The sequence below is a fragment of the Moschus berezovskii genome, chromosome 20, assembly GCF_049115385.1.
Source record: "Moschus berezovskii isolate FMDL1 chromosome 20, NW_MosBer_1.0, whole genome shotgun sequence".
Taxonomy (NCBI): domain Eukaryota; kingdom Metazoa; phylum Chordata; class Mammalia; order Artiodactyla; family Moschidae; genus Moschus; species Moschus berezovskii.
This window is the reverse complement of record NC_142479.1, coordinates 34778204-34796490: the sequence shown is the minus strand read 5'-3', so window position 1 is coordinate 34796490 and position 18287 is coordinate 34778204. Positions and strand designations below refer to the sequence as shown.

The 18287-nt window shown below is 53.5% G+C and overlaps 2 protein-coding genes across 6 annotated transcripts in view; both read left to right on the top strand.

The window, feature by feature from the left end:
* The first annotated feature begins 59 nt into the window (after positions 1–59).
* SCARF1 (scavenger receptor class F member 1) lies at positions 60–10158 on the top strand. Of its 2 annotated transcripts, XM_055403192.2 has the most exons (11): positions 67–453; positions 692–753; positions 998–1099; positions 1966–2491; positions 4177–4395; positions 4798–4926; positions 5789–5892; positions 6509–6629; positions 7892–8016; positions 8103–8249; positions 8881–10158. In XM_055403192.2, exons 1-11 carry the CDS (start codon positions 353–355, stop codon positions 9735–9737), a joined length of 2493 nt encoding a protein of 830 aa, XP_055259167.2. In that variant the 5' UTR covers positions 67–352; the 3' UTR covers positions 9738–10158. The 2 variants fall into 2 exon arrangements, with proteins under 2 accessions (XP_055259160.2, XP_055259167.2); XM_055403185.2 differs by having other exon boundaries at positions 60–453; positions 692–1099.
* Positions 10159–16664: 6506 nt separating this feature from the next.
* The window catches only part of SLC43A2 (solute carrier family 43 member 2), a 43810-nt gene continuing 42187 nt past the window's right edge, over positions 16665–18287 (top strand). For 3 of the 4 annotated variants that reach the window (XM_055403237.2, XM_088828755.1, XM_088828757.1), the window contains exons 1-2: positions 16665–16757; positions 17608–17831. In XM_055403237.2, coding sequence (XP_055259212.1) covers positions 17672–17831 — 160 coding nt within the window. In that variant the 5' untranslated portion in view covers positions 16665–16757; positions 17608–17671. Of the gene's footprint in view, positions 16758–17101; positions 17243–17607; positions 17832–18287 lie in introns of those variants that run through there. The other variant, XM_088828756.1, reaches the window with a different exon arrangement.

Sequence of the window (18287 nt, the reverse complement as noted above, 5' to 3'; positions counted from 1 at the left end):
ATGGGGGGGACTTCTCCCCTCTCCGACTTTCCTTGGGGAATGTGACCTAATGGATTTCCATGGCTCACCCGCTCGCCTGTCCTGGGATCCGGGACTTACAGCCTCATCTTCCTGCTCCCTCCGGATTCAGACCAGTCCAGAAGCCTCCACTCAGCCCTCACCATTGGCCTTCCTTCCCTTTCACTATTCTGGTGTCTGCGTCTCAGCGCCTGCCCACCATCTCAGGGAGGTGCCTCATGGCAGCCCGCCCCTCTAGCCTGGTTTCCTCAGGAAAAGCCTGGGGAGGAAGCAGGAAGGGGGTTGGAGCTGTGGGGGCCAGACTAACCCAAGCCCTCCCGCTGCACTGGCTGCCATGGGGCTGGGGCTGCTGTTCCCTCTGCTGCTGCTTGGGGCTCTGGGGGCCCCGGAGTCTGAGCTGGACGCCGAGGGGCGGCACGTCTGCAAGGCCAGCAGGTGGGTCTTGTGGGAGTCTGATGAGGGGGGAGGAGGAAGTGTGGAAAGAGGGGCTAAAGTGGGAGGGGCTCAAGGGCAGCCTGGAGGGCGGTGGGATGGCCAGGGATGGAGCGGAGAGGGTCTGGGGACGTGGGGCTGTGACCCTTGGCCAGGCCTACCAGATGGGGCTGAGGCCAGCCACAGTGATCCACCTGCAGAACCAGGCTGCCCCCCCGGCTGACCGCTGTCTGCCCCACAGCCCCTCTGCTGAGCTCCAGTGTTGCCCAGGCTGGAGGCAGAAAGATCGAGAATGCACCGTCCGTGAGTAGCCAGCATGGTCCCACCCACCCCACCCCGCCTGCCACTGGAGGAGAAAGGACAGAGAGCCCAGTGACCCTCCTTCCTACCCCACCCTGGGCTCTGTTTGCCCTCCTGAGCCCTTGTGCCGGGGCCCCTCCTGTGACCCAACCCCCCTGGCCCCGAGGGGGAGCGGGAGCCAGTGAGAGGGACAGAGTGTCCACTGGCTGCACCCCTGTCCTTCCAACCTGGGTGGGGTGTTTTTCAGCCATCTGCGAGGGGTTGGACGCCTGCCAGGAAGACGAGGTATGTGTGAAACCAGGCCTCTGTCGATGCAAACCTGGATTCTTCGGGGCCCAGTGCAACTCCCGTGAGTCCTGAATGTCTCCTGAAGGATGAAGGCACCGGGCTGGACTGGGGGAGAGGGGAGGCGAAGCAGGTAGCAAAGTAATCTTACAAGAGCAGGGCAAGAGTTCCTCCAAGCTTCGCTAAGAAAACTGAGGTCCGGAGACAGGAAGTGACGCATTCCCGGGGATGCCCTGAGTCATCTGGTTTCTACGGCCATCCTCAAAGTCCTCCCACAGCTTCAGTTCTGGGCTGTTCATCTTCCCTTTCAACTTCCTGAAAGATGCTGGAGATCGCGGTTAACTGCAAAATGAATGCGCTCTCAGCCTCATACACCTTATGCCGGTCTGGAGGGTGACTGGAGTGTCCACCTTCTCTGGCACAAAGAGGGACTTGGCAAAGTGGTTGGTGGGCAGTTTAGCCAGAGGGCAGCCAGCCACCAGGGGTCGGGGTTGAGAAGAGACGCTGGGGGAGTGTGGCTTCTTCCGTGACCCCAAGGGCAGCCACCAGGCCTGGATAGACACAGTTGGCAGGGTGGGGGTGGGGTGGGGTGGGACACAAAGAGAGGGAGGAGGGGCCCGAATGCAGCCCCACCCACTTCGCTGTGGCTCTGGACAGGCCCCTTTCCCACCCTTAAGTGTTTTCTGGAATGTGGAAGTGGGAGGCTGGGCCAGTGCTAAGGAGCCTTGTGGTTCAGAGTCGAGGGCAGGAAGTGAGCTGTGCCCCAGGGGGACAGGCTGTCCCCGGCTCTTGGAGGGTGGGCCTACTCCTCCCAGTACACACGTCCTTGTGCCAGGGTCCCTCCTGGCACACAAGGGGGCACGCGGCGAGCATCCGTGCCCGGCCCCGAGCCCGCTGACCCTCTTCCGTTCTCCCCCTGCCCTGCCGCAGGCTGCCCGGGTCAGTACTGGGGCCCCGACTGCAGGGAGGTCTGTGCCTGCCACCCGCACGGCCAGTGCGAACCGGCCACCGGCGTGTGCCACTGCCAACCCGACCGCTGGGGCGACCGCTGCGAGTTCCCGTGCGCCTGCGGTCCCCACGGCCGCTGCAACCCCGAGACCGGCGCGTGCCGCTGCGAGCCCGGCTGGTGGTCGCCCACGTGCCGCCGCCCGTGCCAGTGCAACCCCGCGGCGGCGCGGTGCGATCAGGCCACCGGCTCCTGCCTGTGCGAGCCAGGCTGGTGGGGCCGCCGCTGCAGCTTCCGCTGCTCCTGCCACGGCTCGCCGTGCGCGCAGGAGTCGGGCCGCTGCGCCTGCCGGCCGGGCTGGTGGGGCCCCGAGTGCCGGCAGCCGTGCGAGTGCGTGCGCGGCCGCTGCAGCGCCGCCTCCGGGCAGTGCTCCTGCCCGCCCGGCTTCCGCGGCGTGCGCTGCGAGCTGCCCTGCCCCGCCGGCCGGTACGGGCTCCAGTGCCGAGACAGGTGAGCCGGGGCGAGAAGGGAAGGAGGAGGGCCTGCGAAGGAGGAGGAGAGAACGAGAGGGGAAGGCGGGGGCGCTGGGAGAAGGCTGCCAGAAACAGACAAGTGTGGGGTGAAAGGGGCAAAGAGACCCTCGGTGCCCCGAGGCCCAGCCTCGCCCACCACTCTCATCTGGTTCCTGCGAAACAAAATACTCCTAGCAAGCCGTGGAAACGGGACAAAAGCAGCACAACGGGTCACGTGGCAAAAGGGCTATTGCAGGGTCTCTCTGCCACTCAGGATCTTTCAAACTTTGACCAGGTCCACCCACTTTAAGAAACGTTTTACATTCTATCATATATGTATTCAGTTCAATTCAGTCGCTCAGTCGTGTCCGACTCTTTGCGACCCCACGGACTGCAGCACGCCAGGCCTCCCTGTCCATCACCAACTCCCAGAGCTTGCTCAAACTCATGTCCATGGAGTCTGTGATGCCATCCAACCATCTCATCCTCTGTCGTCCCCTTCTCTTCCTGCCTTCAATCTTCCCCAGCATCAGGGTCTTTTCTAATGAATCAGTTCTTCGCATCAGGTGGCCGAAGTCTTGGAGCTTCAGCTTCAGCCCCAGTCTTTCCAATGAATACTCAGGACTGATTTCCTTTAGGACTGAGGGACTCTCAAGAGTCTTCTCCAGCACCACGATTCAGAAACATCAGTTCTTCAGTTCTCAGCTTTCTTTATGGTCCGTTTATTTCTTTAGTTATACATATGATATACACATATATCATCCATGTATATGATGGGCTATATATTAACTGAAGTAAAAAATTAAGCTGACGGCACACACACGCATATGCATATATATACACCCAAATGTTTTCTGTTCTTTTAAAATTCTTGTCAGGATCTGTTAAACTGATTTTATGAACTCCCCTTCTCCCACTAACGAGTCTGATCCAAGCGCATGATCCCAGATAATTAAGTCTCTGGAGGGAGAAAGTTCAAATAAGGATGAAGGCGATATTAAGATAAGATAAGCCTTACTGGGAAAGTTGTTAAAAGAGTAGATCCTAAGAGTGCTCCTCACAAGGAAAAAATAAAACAACTTGTTATTTTTTGGTATCCATATGAGATGATGGGTGTTAACTAGACTTTTCATGGTAATCATTTCACACTATATATATGAGGTCATTGGCTGCACACTTTGAATTCATAATAGTGCTGTGTGTCAATGATAACTCAGTAAACCTGAAAGAATCTAAAGATAAAATGCTAGTTTGATGCATTTTTATAATGCATAAAATAGGACAGGAGCGAAACTAGTGCGGCCTGTTCATGCCAGACCTCTGAGGTGGCGGGGTGGAAGGGGGCAAGGGGAAAGGGGAAGGAAGGAAACCCTGGGCAGAAGGGAGGCAGAGGTTGGGGTGGTAATTTGGTTTCAATGGCTGGGCTGGTAACTCCTGGGGACACTGGGATCCAGGGAAGGATGGGGCTCAGAGTGGGGCGGGGGGATTAGGAAGGGGCTGGAATCCTACTAGAGCCTCAGAGATAGTCTGTCCAGCCTCTTTGTTGTACAACATGGGGAAACTGAGGCTCAAACCTGCCTGAATGGCCCTGCTGGAACCAAGACGCCCTCTAGACCCTGGAGGCCTTGGTGGGTGCGACATCCGTCTGCCTCCCAGGGCTCCCTGGACTCCTTCTCTTCGCAGCTGTGGCCACTGCAAGCAGAATAAGCCATGCTCTGCAGACACAGGCAGCTGCGAGGCCTGTGAGCCAGGCTGGAACGGGACCCAGTGCCACCAGCCCTGCCCTCCTGGCACCTTTGGTGAGAACTGCAGGCAGCAGTGCCCCCACTGCCGGCTTGGAGAGGCCTGTCAGCCAGACACCGGGCACTGTGAGCACTGTGAGCCTGGCTGGCGGGGGCCCAGGTGAGGGGCCAGCCTGCTCAGGGTGGGGTATACCTTCCTTCTAGATGCTTGCCCCAGCTGCTTCCTCCCATAGAGCTGCCCCCTCTTCCAAGCATATAGTCACACAACCCCGTGGGGCCCACCTCTGGGTGAAAACGAAGGCAGGAGAAATGGATGATGATGGGGCCCTGGGCAGGACCCCTACTACTCAGGCTTCTCACCCTTATCTCCCTCCAGGGATCTATAGTCTGTCACCTATTCAGTCTGACCTCAGATTCAAGGCCCTGCTTGCACCTGAGCTTCACTGCTGAATGAGTAGATGCTTGGGTCTCTGAATCTAGAAGTATGGGCGAAGATGGGTGGGGCCCTTGGTGAGGGATCAGCCTGGCCTTGCTCTCCATTCTGAGTCTCCCGTCACCTCAGGTGTGAAGACCCCTGCCTGACTGGCACCTTTGGGGAGGGTTGCGACTCTACCTGCGCCACCTGTGTCCAGGGGGCCTGTGATGCTGTGACCGGGGAGTGTGTCTGCAGTGTCGGCTACTGGGGGCCCAGGTGAGGACTAGGTCAGGTCTCTGTGCAATCTGCTCCCTAACCTTCCCCACCTGAGCCTCTCTATCGCCCACCCAGCATACTCATAACTAGGAAGTTATTCCTCTGGTTGTGGGGTCTGCATCTTCCAAAGGGGGCTCAGTAGTAGTAGAACCAGCTCAGTCGTGTCTGACTCTATGTGACCCCATGGACTGTATGTAGTCTGCCAGACCCCTCTGTCCATGGGATTTCCCAGGCAAGAACACTGGAGCAGGTTGCCATTTCCATTGCCAAGGGATCTTCCCAACCCAGGGATCGAACCCGCATCTCCTGTACCTCCTGCCTTGGCAGGCAGATTTTTACCACTGAGCCACCTGGGAATGTCAGTGTTGCCAATGTCAAGTTCTCCCACTTGTGGGACAGAAGAGAGTATTAACTGGAAGAGATTTCATTTTACAGAGGAGAGGACCTAGGCCCAGAGAGTTAGGGCGGGCCTGGGCCTTGCTCAGACCTCCAAACTGTGAGGAAGTCTGGATTCCACTGGCATCTTGCTTATTTCAGTGATAGCGCCAAGTGGGCATGGAATGAAGATTGTGAGAGGTGGACCCTGCCTGAGGCTTGCACCCTGGGGGGCCTGGGAGCCAGGGGGTAGTTTGTGGATGGTATCTCTGGAAGGTGGGCTTAGGGGCTCAGGGATTCTTGTAAACACTGCCAGGGATGGCGTGCTTAGAATGTGGCTCAGAGGTCAGAGGAGTCTGGCTGGGCATCCTTCAGGGGAAGTCCGTGTGGTAGGGGGCGGGGAGCAGTGCCCAGAAATCTACCTTCCCCTGCCCACATCCATGCCTTCTCAGCCAGCCTCCCGCTTATCTCCCCTGTCCCCCCAAAGCTGCAATGCTTCGTGTCCATCTGGCTTCCATGGAAATAACTGCTCTGTTCCCTGTGAATGTCCAGAGGGAAGCTGCGACCCTGTCTCTGGGGCCTGCCAGCTGGGTAAGCTAAAACAAAGAGTACAGGGTGAAGTAGCCCAGGGAAGGGTGGCCTTTTTTTTTTTGGCTGTACTGCGTGATATGTGGGATCTTAGTTCCCCGACCAGGGATCGAACCCAGGCCCCATACAGTGGAAGCTCGGAGTCTTAACCACTGGTCTGCCAGGGAGGTCATGAAAGAAAGGCCCTTGCCATAGGCTCTGGGACTTCCTTACGTGCAAGAAAGGCTAAGCCCACTTCAGAGATGCTCTCTCTACCTGAAATCTGTATGGGTGCTTTGGAGCCCCCCCGAGACATGACAGAGCCCTGGTCCCTTGAGAAAACAGGCTAGCACCAAGGAAATGGGTATGCAGGGCTGGACACTGGGGTGTCTCATCAGGCCTGAGAATTGGGGCGAGAGTTTATGAAACAGGTCGTGGACCATCAGGAAGGGACAGACCAGCAGGGAGGCTGCCTGGAGGAGGGGCCTCCAAGCTGAACTGAGTCTACATCTCTCAGAAGAGGGAGAGGGCCCCACAGGTGGGAGATTCTGGGGAGAAGGCAATGCAGAACTAGAGATGAGACATTATGTGTGGGAGACAAGAAGGCCCCGAATATGTGTCCATCCTCCGCCCTCCCTAGGATCTCATAGTCAGGACGCTGCCCTCATTGCGGGCATCCTCGTACCCCTGCTGCTGCTCCTCCTGGCCATCGCCTGCTGTGCCTGCTGCTGCTGGACTGCCCGGCTGGACCCCAAGGACAGGTGATCATGGGCCCCTGTCTTCCCGACCCCACAGCTTAGGCCATGGGTGAAAGCAAGGTGGTATCTTTGGTTTCCTTTCTGGGATGGAGATAGGCTGACCTTGTCACACATGTAGGTCAGAGGTAATGAGGTAGCAGGCCATGGCCGTGGCCTGGAGACACCAGGTCAGCCACCTGCCCTCCTCAGATGCTTCCGGGGGTGGAGGGTGTGGGGGAGCAGGCACCAGGCTGGCAGAAGGCAGAAGAAGAAGCAGGATAGCTCTGGGCGGGGAGGCAGAGACCAGACCTCCGAAGGGAGAGTGCCGTGAAAGCCTGTGCAAGCGTTCAGCAGAGAGCTTGGTTTTCCGAGAAAAGGAGAGGCGAGGAGGGATTGAGGCTTGGGGGCTGCTGCGGGGAACACTGTTCACACAAGAGCTTTGTTCCGTTATGAAACCTCTTTGTACTTCTCGGCCCCTTGGAAGCTCAGAGCAGTGTGGATGGAGGTTTTGAGCAAGGCACTTGGCGGCAGGGAATTTGCCTTCTTAATTCCCATGAGGACACAGACCCAGGGTGACCCTGCTAGTCACTGGCCCGCATGAAGCCCGAGCCCAGTTTTCTGGACTCTGTTTTGTCTGATGTGCTGTTAGTTCACTCACTACCCCTTGAGCATGTCCCTCTTGTCTGTGGGAGCATCATCAGAGCAGCAGACCTAGGAGGCCCTACCCTGGGGATCTAGTTCTCTTGGAAAAGGAGAAGCCCCTCACTCAAGAACCAAGACGTGTGCACAGTCTGTCTGTGAAGCAGCTGCTTCCAGCTTGGGGGTGGGGACAAGAGTGGGCTTCCCAGAGGTGGTGTCACTTCCAGAAAGATCAGTGAGCTGGGGCTCAGCGAAGATAATAATCACACAGTGCTGCATTTGGGGGCAGCCCTCCGTGTAGCTGGTGCTATGCTGGGTCCTGAAAAAAAGCTCTGATAGATAGGAGTTGTTGTCCCCATTTTACAGATGAGGAAGTTGAGGCCCTGAGAGGCTAAATCAGAGCCAGAGTGGCCACCTTGTGACTCTGGAGCCATGTTGCCTTCTGTGTCAGGCCTGGATCTCAGGGTCAATATTATATATATATATCTCTCTCCAGATCTGTTTGGATTTTACTCTGTAGTCACAGAGAGTAACTGAAGTAGGCATGGTCGCTTTGTCATATGAACCGTGGAATCAGAATGGTCGTGGCCCTTTTCTCCTGCCCTAGTCAGGGCTCTCCCACACTGACCGCTCTCCCTTGCCCTCAGGCCAGTGAGAGATGGAACCACCATGTCCAGGATGAAGCTGCAGGTCTGGGGGGCCCTGACCTCCAGCCTGGGCTCTGCGCTGCCCTGTGGTTCCCTGAGCAGCCACAAGCTTCCCTGGGTGACAGGTAAGTGGCTGCTGAAGGTCAGGGGTTGCCAAGGGACAAGGTGTCCCCTTGGGTGCTGCACTTGACCTGGAGTCCCTCCCCGGCAGTCTCGCACCACGACCCGGAGATCCCCTTCAACCACAGCTTCATCGAGCCGCCCTCCGCTGGCTGGGCTTCGGACGACTCCTTCTCTTCCGATTCCGAGTCTGGAGAAGAGGACGAGGGTCCTGCCTACTGTGTGCCACCCCAAGAAGGTAGCCCCCAAACAGCCCCCCCATCACACCCTCTTTTTTATTCCTTCAGCAGATGTGCAGCGGGCGCCCACTCTGCCCATCACGGTTCTTGGCTGTGGGATGCAGTCAAGAGTAAGGGAGATGCCTGCCCTCCCCAAGCCTATAGTCTGCAAGACAGTGGGTGGTAGGACAGAGTGATGCATGCTTTCACGGGGGACATGCGAATAGGGGCTCATCATCCAGCATGTCCGGGGTGACAGGGGTCAGAGACAATGTCTCAGTGTTCGTGGTATTGGAGTTGAATCTGGCAGAATCAGTGGGGTTAGCCCAGGGGCAGGGAGAAATGGCAATGACATTTCAGGAAGCGGGAACAGTGTACACAAAAGGCAGTAAGAAGGACATGGCCGCATGGCACTGAAAGAGTTTTGGTGTGGTTGGAGTGTGGCGTTGTCACAAAGTTGGGGAGGACAGTGAGAATAGAGGGTGGCGGCGGTAGTCTCTGCCTGAATAGCCCTTTCCCGCGGCTCTCTGCATCCTCACCCTCTCCCTTGCTCCATTTTGGGGGCCTCCCAAAAGATGCTGAGCTGGGTAAGTAAGATGGATTGGGGAGCCCAGCCCAGCTTCCGTCAAGCACTTCTGTCTCCTCTGCCAGGGATGGTCCCTGTGGCCCCAGCGGAATCCTCAGAGACCAGCCTGGCTGGAGGTCCCTTCCCGCCCCCTGAGGACACCTCCACGCCGTTTGCCATCCCGCGCACTTCCAGCCTCGCTAGGGCCAAGCGGCCATCGGTCTCCTTTGCTGAAGGCACCAAGTTTGCACCGCAGAGTCGCCGAGGCTCCGGGGAGCTCTCCAGCCCGCTCCGAAAGCCCAAGAGGCTCTCCCGGGGGACCCAGCCAGGTCCCGAAAGCCAGGAGACTGAGGGGTCCACAGGCCCACAAGTGGAAACAGATGGGGCCTCTCCGGGTACTGCCAGCCCCAGGGACTCAGCTGTTGGCCGCCGCCGGCTCCCACTTGGTGGCCGGACAGTGGCTGAGCGTGTGGAAGCCATCGAGGGCAGCGTCCAGGAAAGCTCAGGCTCTGTCACCACAATCTACATGTTGGCAGGGACACCCCGGGGACCTGAGGGCCCTGTCCGGTCTGTCCTCCGCCGTTTTGGTAGCTTCCAGAAAGGCCAGGCAGAACCCAAGCTCAAGAGTGCCATCCCCAAGCCTCCGCGTCGGGCCCTGAGTCGCAACAAGGGCAGCCCCAGGCTGGACTCTGGCTCTGCCAATCAGAGCCCCAGCTCAGTCATGAAGGAGGAGCTGACTGGGGCCTTGGAGTCTGCAGGGACTCGGTCAGAGGAAGGGGCCAGGGGCCTGGGGGGTGGCATCAAGAGCTCAGGGGGTGGCCAGGAGCTGGCCCCTGAGGATGGTCCCCTAGTACAGGATCCCCAGAAGGTGGCTGACGAGGAAGGGCAGGAGGAGCCCCAGTATGAAAATGTCGTACCTATCTCTGGGCCACCGGAGCCCTGAGGATCTTGAATTTTGTGAGTGGGAAGACGGTGGATGGGGCTTAGGCCTCAGATTGCCCGGATCAGATTGTGTTTTGTGCTGGGAAAAGATCCCAGGGCCAGAAAGACATGCCCCCTTGCACTTTCACCAGGAAATGTCAGTGCTGGAGGCCAGTTGGCTCTGGGTCCTAGCCGAGTTCTGGGAGTATGTCTGGAAGGCCTGGGCAGAGACCCCACCGGATGGGGTCAGGAAGGGGGAAGAGATGACTGCAGGGACTTCTTCTCTGTTGTCCTGGGCTCTGTTTAGCCCCAGTCTCTTCTTTCCTTCATTTGCAAAACATTTCTGAAATGGGAAACAACCTAACTGTTAGATGATAAAAGATTAAAGAGATATTCCTTATGAAAGTTTCCTAAACAACCAAATAAATCAGGTTGTGTAACAATATGGGAGCTTGTTCATGCTGTCGTGTTACGTGTAAATCATGTTTCCTTTTTACAAATTTCATTCCTTTTGGCTTCAGAATACGTTTAGAATTCTTCCATTTTGTGTTTATTTTGTGACTGTTTTATAGACTTTAAAAAAGACGTGAGGGGGACTTCCCTGGTGGTCCAGTGGTTAAGAATCTATCTTGCAATGCAGGGGACTTGGGTTCCATTCCTGGTCAGAGACCTGTAAGATCCCACATGCTGCAGAGCAACAAAGCCCACGGACCGCAACTAGAGAGCACGAGTGCAGCAACTACTGAAGCCTGCCCACTCTGGATTCCATGTGCTGCTACTAAGACCCAACATAACCGAATAAATACATATTTTTTAAAGAAATAAAAAAGATGGATGTGCGTAAAAAACATTTGAGAGGAAGGCCTCACATGGTATTTTTCTCTGGGAGATGAGAGTGTGGCAGATATTTTCTTAAATTTACACATCATTTGCAAATTTCCTACATTCTTTTTTACTTTTCTCACTAGGTTGAATTTTTTGAAATTATAACAAGCAATGTTGTTTGTTAAAAATAAAAAGTACTGGGCTTCCCTAGTGGCTCAGTGGTAAAGAATCTGCCTGCAAAGGCAGGAGACACGAGTTCAGTCACTGATCTGGGAAGATGCCACATGCTGCAGAGCAACTAAGCCCAGGTGCCACAACTACCGAAGCCCACGTGCCCTAGAGCCTGTGCTCCACAACAGGGGAAGCCACCGCAATGAGAAGCTTGCGCACAGCAACTAGAGAGGAGCCCCTACTCACCACCACTAGAGAACAGCCTGTGCAGCAATGAAGACCGAGCACAGCCAAAGCTAAATAAAATTTTAAAAATAAATAAAAGGTACTAACATTATAGACATGTCTAGAGTAAAAATCAGATTTCCCTTCTCCCCAAGGGATTCTGTGGGATGAGGGAGGGGCCAGACTTAATTTTCATGGAATGCCTGTTGGTCTAGTCCTGAATTCTTTCCTCACATATTTGCATTACCCAGACAGGAAATAAAGATCAAACCCCTCTGTCCCAGTGTGTAGAGAAGCTCATGAACAGTTTAGATGCTTCCTTTCAGATGTTTTTCTGCGCACATGAAAACAAAGGAGCATCTCATTCTGCAGTTTGCTATTTTACTTAACCATATATCCTGGCTATCTTTTGATGTTAGTTAATATAAAACTACCTCTTTTTATAAAAAATGGGATTCCATCATGGGGAAATAACACAGGTTATTTAAGCCATCCCCTACCTATGGGAATGTGGGCTGTTTCTAATTATTTTGATCCAATAAATGATGCAGTAGCCAACTCTGTCTACATTTCTTTTTGTATTAGTGCTAGTTTTTTTGTAGAAGAGATTCCTAGAAGTGGAATTGCTGGGTTATGGGGTAAGAATATTAAATATTTGAGTATTTACTCCAAATGGCACTCCAAAAACAGTTGAATGGCTTTGTTTTCTCATAAATTATATTGGTATCTGTTTCCCCACACCCAATCTGATAGGTTAGAGGTGGTATCTCATTATTATTTTAGCACACACACACACACAAAATCTCTAAAGCAATAACATGTTAAAGCTTCTTAAAAAGTCACTCTTTGTACAGATAAGTGTTTTGTTTTTGTGAGGTGTTTTTTTTTTGGCCAGGCCATGCAGCTTGTGGGTTACTTCCCCAACCAGGGACTGAACCTGGGCCCTCAGCTGTGAAAGCACAAAGTCCTAAGCACTGAACCACCAGGGAATTCCCCAGATAAAAGTTTTTTTGTTTGAGGTTTTTAACTCAAAAAAATGATATTTTGATATGAATGATATAAAAAACATTCATGCAGCCAATGTTCATAGTGGCACTATTTATAATATCCAGGGCATGGAAGCAATGTAAGTATCCATCAGCAGATAAATGGATAAAGATATGTCCACATATAAATGAAATATTACTCAGCCATAAGAAAGAAGTATTGCCATTTGCAGTAACATGGATGGACCTAGAGATTATCATACGTAAGTCATAGACAAATATATGAGATCACTTTATATGCGGAATCTAAAAAAATAATACAAATGAACTTATCTACTAAACAGAAATAGACTCACAGACATAAAAAAGCAAAATTATGGTTACCAAAGGAGAGGGAGGGAGGAATAAATTAGGAGTATGGGATTAACATATATAAAATATTAATACATAATAAACAAGGACCTACTTCTATACAGCACAGGGAACTATATTCAATATCTTGTAATAAACTACAGTGATAAAGATATAACTGTAATAAACCACAATGAAAAATATATAACTCCATATATACATATATGGAGCTTCCTGGTTGCCCAGAGGTTAGGGCTCCATGCTTTGACTGCATGGGGCATGGGTTTGATCCTTGGTTAAGAAACTAAGATTCCACATACTTTGCTCTGTGACTCAAAAAAAAAAAAAGCAAAACCCAAAAAACATACATAATGGAATCACTAAAAAATGAAAAAAATAATATCATTAAAATGTGAATTTCTGGGACTTGCCTGGTGGTCCAGTGGTTGAGACTTCACATTCCAAGGCAGGGGGTGTGAGTTTGATCCTTGCTCGGGGAGCCAAAATCCCACATGATTTGGGGCCAAAACATAAAACAGAAGCCATACTGTAACATTCAATTGTTGTTTAGTTGCTCAGTCGTGTCCCACTCCTTGCAACCCTGTAGACTGCAGCCCACCAGGTTCCTCTGTCCATGGGATTCTCTAGGCAAGAATCCTGGAGTGGGTTGCCATTTCCTTCTCCAATCAAGACTTTAAAAATGGCTCACATTAGAAAAACTTTTTTAGAGTGAATCTCTATGATTATTCTAAGACCGAAATTCTTTTCATATCTTTATCAGTTATTTTTTTCCTATAGATGATTTGGTTATATTCTTTCCCCAATTTTCAGTTGAGATGTTCATCTTTTTCTCATTGATTCATAAGTGACTTTATATCAAGGATATTAATTCTTTGCCCAGTTTGTGATTGGTCTTTTAATGCTGTTTATAGTTTCTTTCTCCTTTTTCCTACAGAAATTAAAAATTGAAATTTAGACAAGTCTTTTTCTTTTTGACTTCTGGGTTTAATGTCATGTGTAATGGAAAGATGGAAAGGCCTTTTCTACCTTAAAATCAGTAAAATAATCTACTTTTTAGTACTTTAGTGGTTTTATGACTTTTTAACTGAAGTATAGTTGATGTAAAATGTTTTATGTTACACGTGTACACTATAGTGACTCACAATTTTTAAATTATAATTATAAAATATTGGCTATATTCCCGGTGTTGAGTAACATATCCTTGTAGCTTATTTAGGTATAATTTGTTTACGATTTGCCAGCAGTGCTGATGTGGGGTCTTTAACACTCCTGACAAAAAGACTGGGGAAAAAACCCCAATCCCAAGGAATTCCCTGGTGGTCCACTGGTTAGGACTTGGTGCTTACAACTGCCCTGGCCCAGGTTCAATCCCTGACGGGGGGACTAAAATCTTTAAAGCCACAAGGCACAGCCCCCAAAAAATACACAGAAAACAAAACAAAAAACCCCCCAGAATTTCATTCAAATTAGACCTGGATTCAAATCTCAGTTCTGACATACTTGTTTAGTGACTTTGGAAATGTTACCTAAAGCTTGTTTTTTCATCTGGAAAATGGGCATGTGGCTATCTTCCAGGGTTATTGTAGGGATTAAATGACACAATATGTAAGTTCAGTTCAGTTCAGTCGCTCAGTTGTGTCTGACTCTTTGCAACCCCATGAATCACAGCACACCAGGCCTCCCTGTCCATCACCAAATCCTGGAGTTCACTCAAACTCATGTCCATCAAGTCGGTGATGCCATCCAGCCATCTCATTCTCTGTTGTCCCCTTCTCCTCCTGCCCCCAATTCTTCCCAGCATCAGACTCTTTTCCAGTGAGTCAGCTCGTCGCATGAGGTAGCCAAAGTATTGGAGTTTCAGCTTTAGCATCAGTCCTTCCAATCAACTCCCAGGACTGATCTCCTTTTAGAATGGACTGGTTGGATCTCCTTGCAGTGCAAGGGACTCTCAAGAGTCTTCTCCAGCACCACAGTTCAAAAGCATCAATTCTTCGGCGCTCAGCTTTCTTCACAGTCCAACTCTCACATCCATACATGACCACTGGAAAAACCATAGCCTTGACTAGACGGAACTTTGTTGGCAAAGTAATGTCTCTGCTTTTTAATATACTATCTAGGTTGGTCATATGTAAAGCACTTAGTAAATTTTTAACCCTCAATAAAGGGTCATTATTATTGGCATTACATCATTCTCCCAGCTTTGAGCCCTTTATTCCTGGAAGCTGACACCTTTCACCTCTTCACGTATTTATGTTTTCATTCAACAAACTCATATAGTGCATCTACTTTGTACTTACTTCTGTATCAAGAGCTGGTTATAGCAAGCTGAATAAGGCATGGCTCATGTCCCCAAAGAGTTCATAGTCAATGGGGAAAATAGAAGCCAAACAGAAGAACAGATAATTACAAAACAGTGGACAAAGATAATGGAGACAATCGCCCGTAGTAGTTAGGGAAGACTTCCTGGAGGACGTGCTGTGCCAGGAGGGACTATGTTTGAGGGTCACAGGTGAGAGAACAGCACCTGCAGGAACTACAGGCAATTCCATGTGATTGGAGCAACTAAGAGCAGACAGGTCAACCACCGTGGAGGAGGAGCCCGTGTGGGTCAGGTTGGAGAATTTGAACTTTATCCTGCAGTGCCAATGGTAAAGAGTTTCCGAAGCGTTTCAGCAGAGGTCAGATTTACCAAGGTTAGATTTGCATTTACAAAAGCTCACTGGGATGGAATCGGGGTGGAGAGATGGATCTGAGTGGCCGAGACTGGAACCTTGATGAACAGCAACTGCCATCCTATGGACACACTTGGGCAAATCAGATAAACACTTAGGAGATACAGATTCTATGGGTGGGGTCGGGGTGGGAGGGAGAGGGACAATAACAGCCAGTGACCAATAAATACTGAAAGGATGTTTCACGGTATCTAACTTCAGTAGGCAGTGATGCTATGATCTGGGAGGTACAGTTTTTTGTGGGGGGAGAAAGTGAATTACTTTACAGGTGTGTTTGAAACAGTTTAGAAATGTGTATGGAACAACTGTCTGAGAGACAGCCCTCAAGCAGGTGGCTCTAGGAGGGAGGCAGGGCGGGAAAGATTGAAGTTTGTCAAGTGAGCGGGTGAGATTCTTCAGGGTGGGGCAACCAGATAGGCAACCAGCCAGGATCCTCCAAGACCACAGTGTCAGGCTTGGTCTGAGCAAGGTGGCCAGCGGCGGGTTGATGGCGGCAGGGGGCGCACTCGGACTCTGGGTCTAGGAGCACTAGTCTGCTGGGGCTGTCTCACAGCCCTGGGGTGACAAGCCAGCTCCCACAGTGTCAGAGAGACCAAGCTGAATCGGCGGAAGACAGAGGGCCCTCCGCCGGGTTGTGCCTTCGATGGGGGAGAACCTCCAATTGGAGCTAAAACTCCGGGGCCCAGGCTCCATCCTCCTGCCCTGGCAATTCCTCGGGGGCTTGTCCAGGTCGCTCATCAGACCAGGAACCTAGAGCTCTCCCGACCCCACGCGTCTTGCCGGAGGCCTGACTTCTGCTAGTAATTTTGTGCTGCCCACCTCGTCACCTTGCAGAGAGGCCCCTAACCTGAAGGAGAACGGGGAACGGGGAGTAAGGGAGTAGATAGAGGTGGCCCCCGGCAGTGGGAATGGGTTGGGGGGTCAGAGTCTGGAGGGGGGTACCTGACGTCTCGAGACAAACCCCAAACTCCCACGTGGAGATTCCCGAGGGACACCTTCCAGGGACCGGACAGATGATACCCAGAAGTGCGGGCCTTGAATCAGGAGAGAAGGGAAGCACACCTCGCCTGGACAGAGCTCCGAGGATCCGGATTAATGTGCAGACAGCGCTTGGACGGGGTACTGGAGGTAGGAGAGCGAGGATTCAGGACACAAAGCCCAAGGAAGACAGGATGGCAGCATCGCGTGGGGAGGTGGCGGGAGGCAGAACGACCCACGCGGAGCCAGAGCATCGGGCGTGGTGCTCAGCACAGTGAGAGCTGGGGACTACGAAGCGGGCCGGAGGAAAACGGAGCCAGGGCGCTAAGCGGGCTTCGGGAGGGAGACCCGCGTGCAGCTAGGGGAAATCCGAGGGTTCCGGAACAGCGAGCAGAGGACCCAAACCAGGGACAGGGTTTCCGGGTAAGACTCGGAGAGGCGATGGGAGAATGCCCCTGGAGCTTCCCGGCCAGACTGGGACTCCAGTTTTAAGCCGCAGACCTACAGCACCGCCGCACGCATCCCCCAGCCCCCCCAGCTCTCTTGTTTGTCTCCCAGTCCGGCCGGAACCGGCTTCTGCTCACCGCGGGGCGGGCGGGTGGCTGCCAATTGGTTAACGCCTGTTTCCAGCCCCGATTCAGCCAATCGGCGTGCAGCAGTGTTTTCTTCTGGGGTCGGAATAAAAGGGCTGGAATAAAAGGGGGAAAGCAGAAAAGGCGCCGGCCGGGCCCGATACACACCCCGAGGAGCCGGGTGAGCTGGATCCTGGGGACCCGGGTCCCGAGCTTGAGCGCTGGGGAGAGGAAGGCGCAGGAGTAAGGGCGTAGGGAGAAGATGTGTGCATGAGGGAGGAGACACTGAATGGACGAGGCGCCGCCGGGGAAGAGGTCCAGGAGCGAGCTAGGGGTTGGAGGAGCAGGGTTCGCTTCCATAGAAACGAGCTAATCGCCGAGGAAACGGCCCCACACGGGGGTCGTGCGGGAGGCTCGCGCCGCCGGTTTGAACCGGCTTCGCCTCTCCCATGCGGGGCTCGCGTGGCCGCAGCGCTTAGCGACCTAGACAGCGGCCAATGGCGTGGCAGTTCCTGTGCCGTCAGGCCAATGAGCGGGCTGCGGGCGGGCCGTTCCGGAGCTCCGTGCGCTGATCTTGTGGTTAAGGGAGCCGGGTCTGGGGAAGGGTCTCCAGTGCTTGCGGGCGGGCGGGCTCCGGTGAGGGTCCCGGGGAGCGGAAGCCATAAGGTATGCTCCTGCCCAGGTATCCGAACCTCCGGCTGCCTCTCCTGACAGCTCCCAAGCTGCGTCAGTCCTGCTGGGAGCCTGCATTAGTTCCACGTCCCTGAGCACGCGTTTGTCCCTTCGTGTTTCTATGCCTCAGTTTCCCTCCGAGTGAGCCGAGAGAGAAGTCTCCCTGCCTGGCCGGGGCGGCTTCTCCCGGAGCAGCGGGCTGGCGGATGAGCCAGTGGTGGAGAGGGTGGCCCAGGGCCGAGGCAGGGCTGGGGCTTCCTTGCTGCGCGCACTTGCCTCCCGCGCTGCGGAGGGGGTGACAAGCTGCTCGCGCTGCGGCAGCGGCCGGGCTGGGCGCTGACGCCGAGGTCTGCGCGCAGGTGGCTGCAGAGAGGAGCCCGAGCCGGAGCCGGGTCGCCGCGCCTCGCCGCGCCTCGCCTTGCCATGGCGCCCACCCTGGCCACTGCCCATCGGCGCCGCTGGTGGATGGCCTGCACGGCCGTGGTGGAAAACCTCCTCTTCTCGGCAGTCCTCCTGGGCTGGGGCTCGCTGCTCATCATGCTCAAGTCGGAGGGTTTTTACTCCTACCTGTGTACTGAGCCAGGTGAGACGGATACCCGGGCTGGGGGGGGGGGGTGTCGTTCCGGGAATGGGGGCTTTGGGAGGGGACTGAGGGCGATGTATACCCAACCAGCAAGACCACCTCACCGCGCAACTCCTCCTAGTTAGCAGAAGGCCCGTTTAAACCTCCTCCCTCCTCCAGCTCTGCTGGGTACAGATCATCGTCCCTGTTTTTTTGGCTGAAGACATTGAGGCTCAGACAGATCTGACTTGCATGAGGCCTTGCAGCTGGAGACTGTCATAGATCCAGAACCCCCAAGTCCAGGGTGTTCTTTCCACCACCCGGGAACATGACTGGACTCCTCTCCTCCCAGTGCCTGGCACATCACTTGCCTTGCAGTAAACATGTTGCTGTCTGACTGTAAGAAAGAGGAACTCCTGACTCAGTGGCTGGGGTGCAGCAAGAGAGAGGAAGTGGCTTGGCCTCCACCCTGTGAAA

What these genes read in the sequence shown, in the direction of transcription:
- SCARF1 (XM_055403185.2), top strand. Translation starts at nt 60, where the DNA reads ATGGCTCACCCGCTCGCCTGTCCTGGGATCCGGGACTTACAGCCTCAT. An exon ending in GTCGGCTACTGGGGGCCCAG is followed by an intron (nt 4,927 to 5,788) that starts GTGAGGACTAGG and finishes GTCCCCCCAAAG; the next exon opens with CTGCAATGCTTCGTGTCCAT. An exon ending in CTGTGTGCCACCCCAAGAAG is followed by an intron (nt 8,250 to 8,880) that starts GTAGCCCCCAAA and finishes CTCCTCTGCCAG; the next exon opens with GGATGGTCCCTGTGGCCCCA.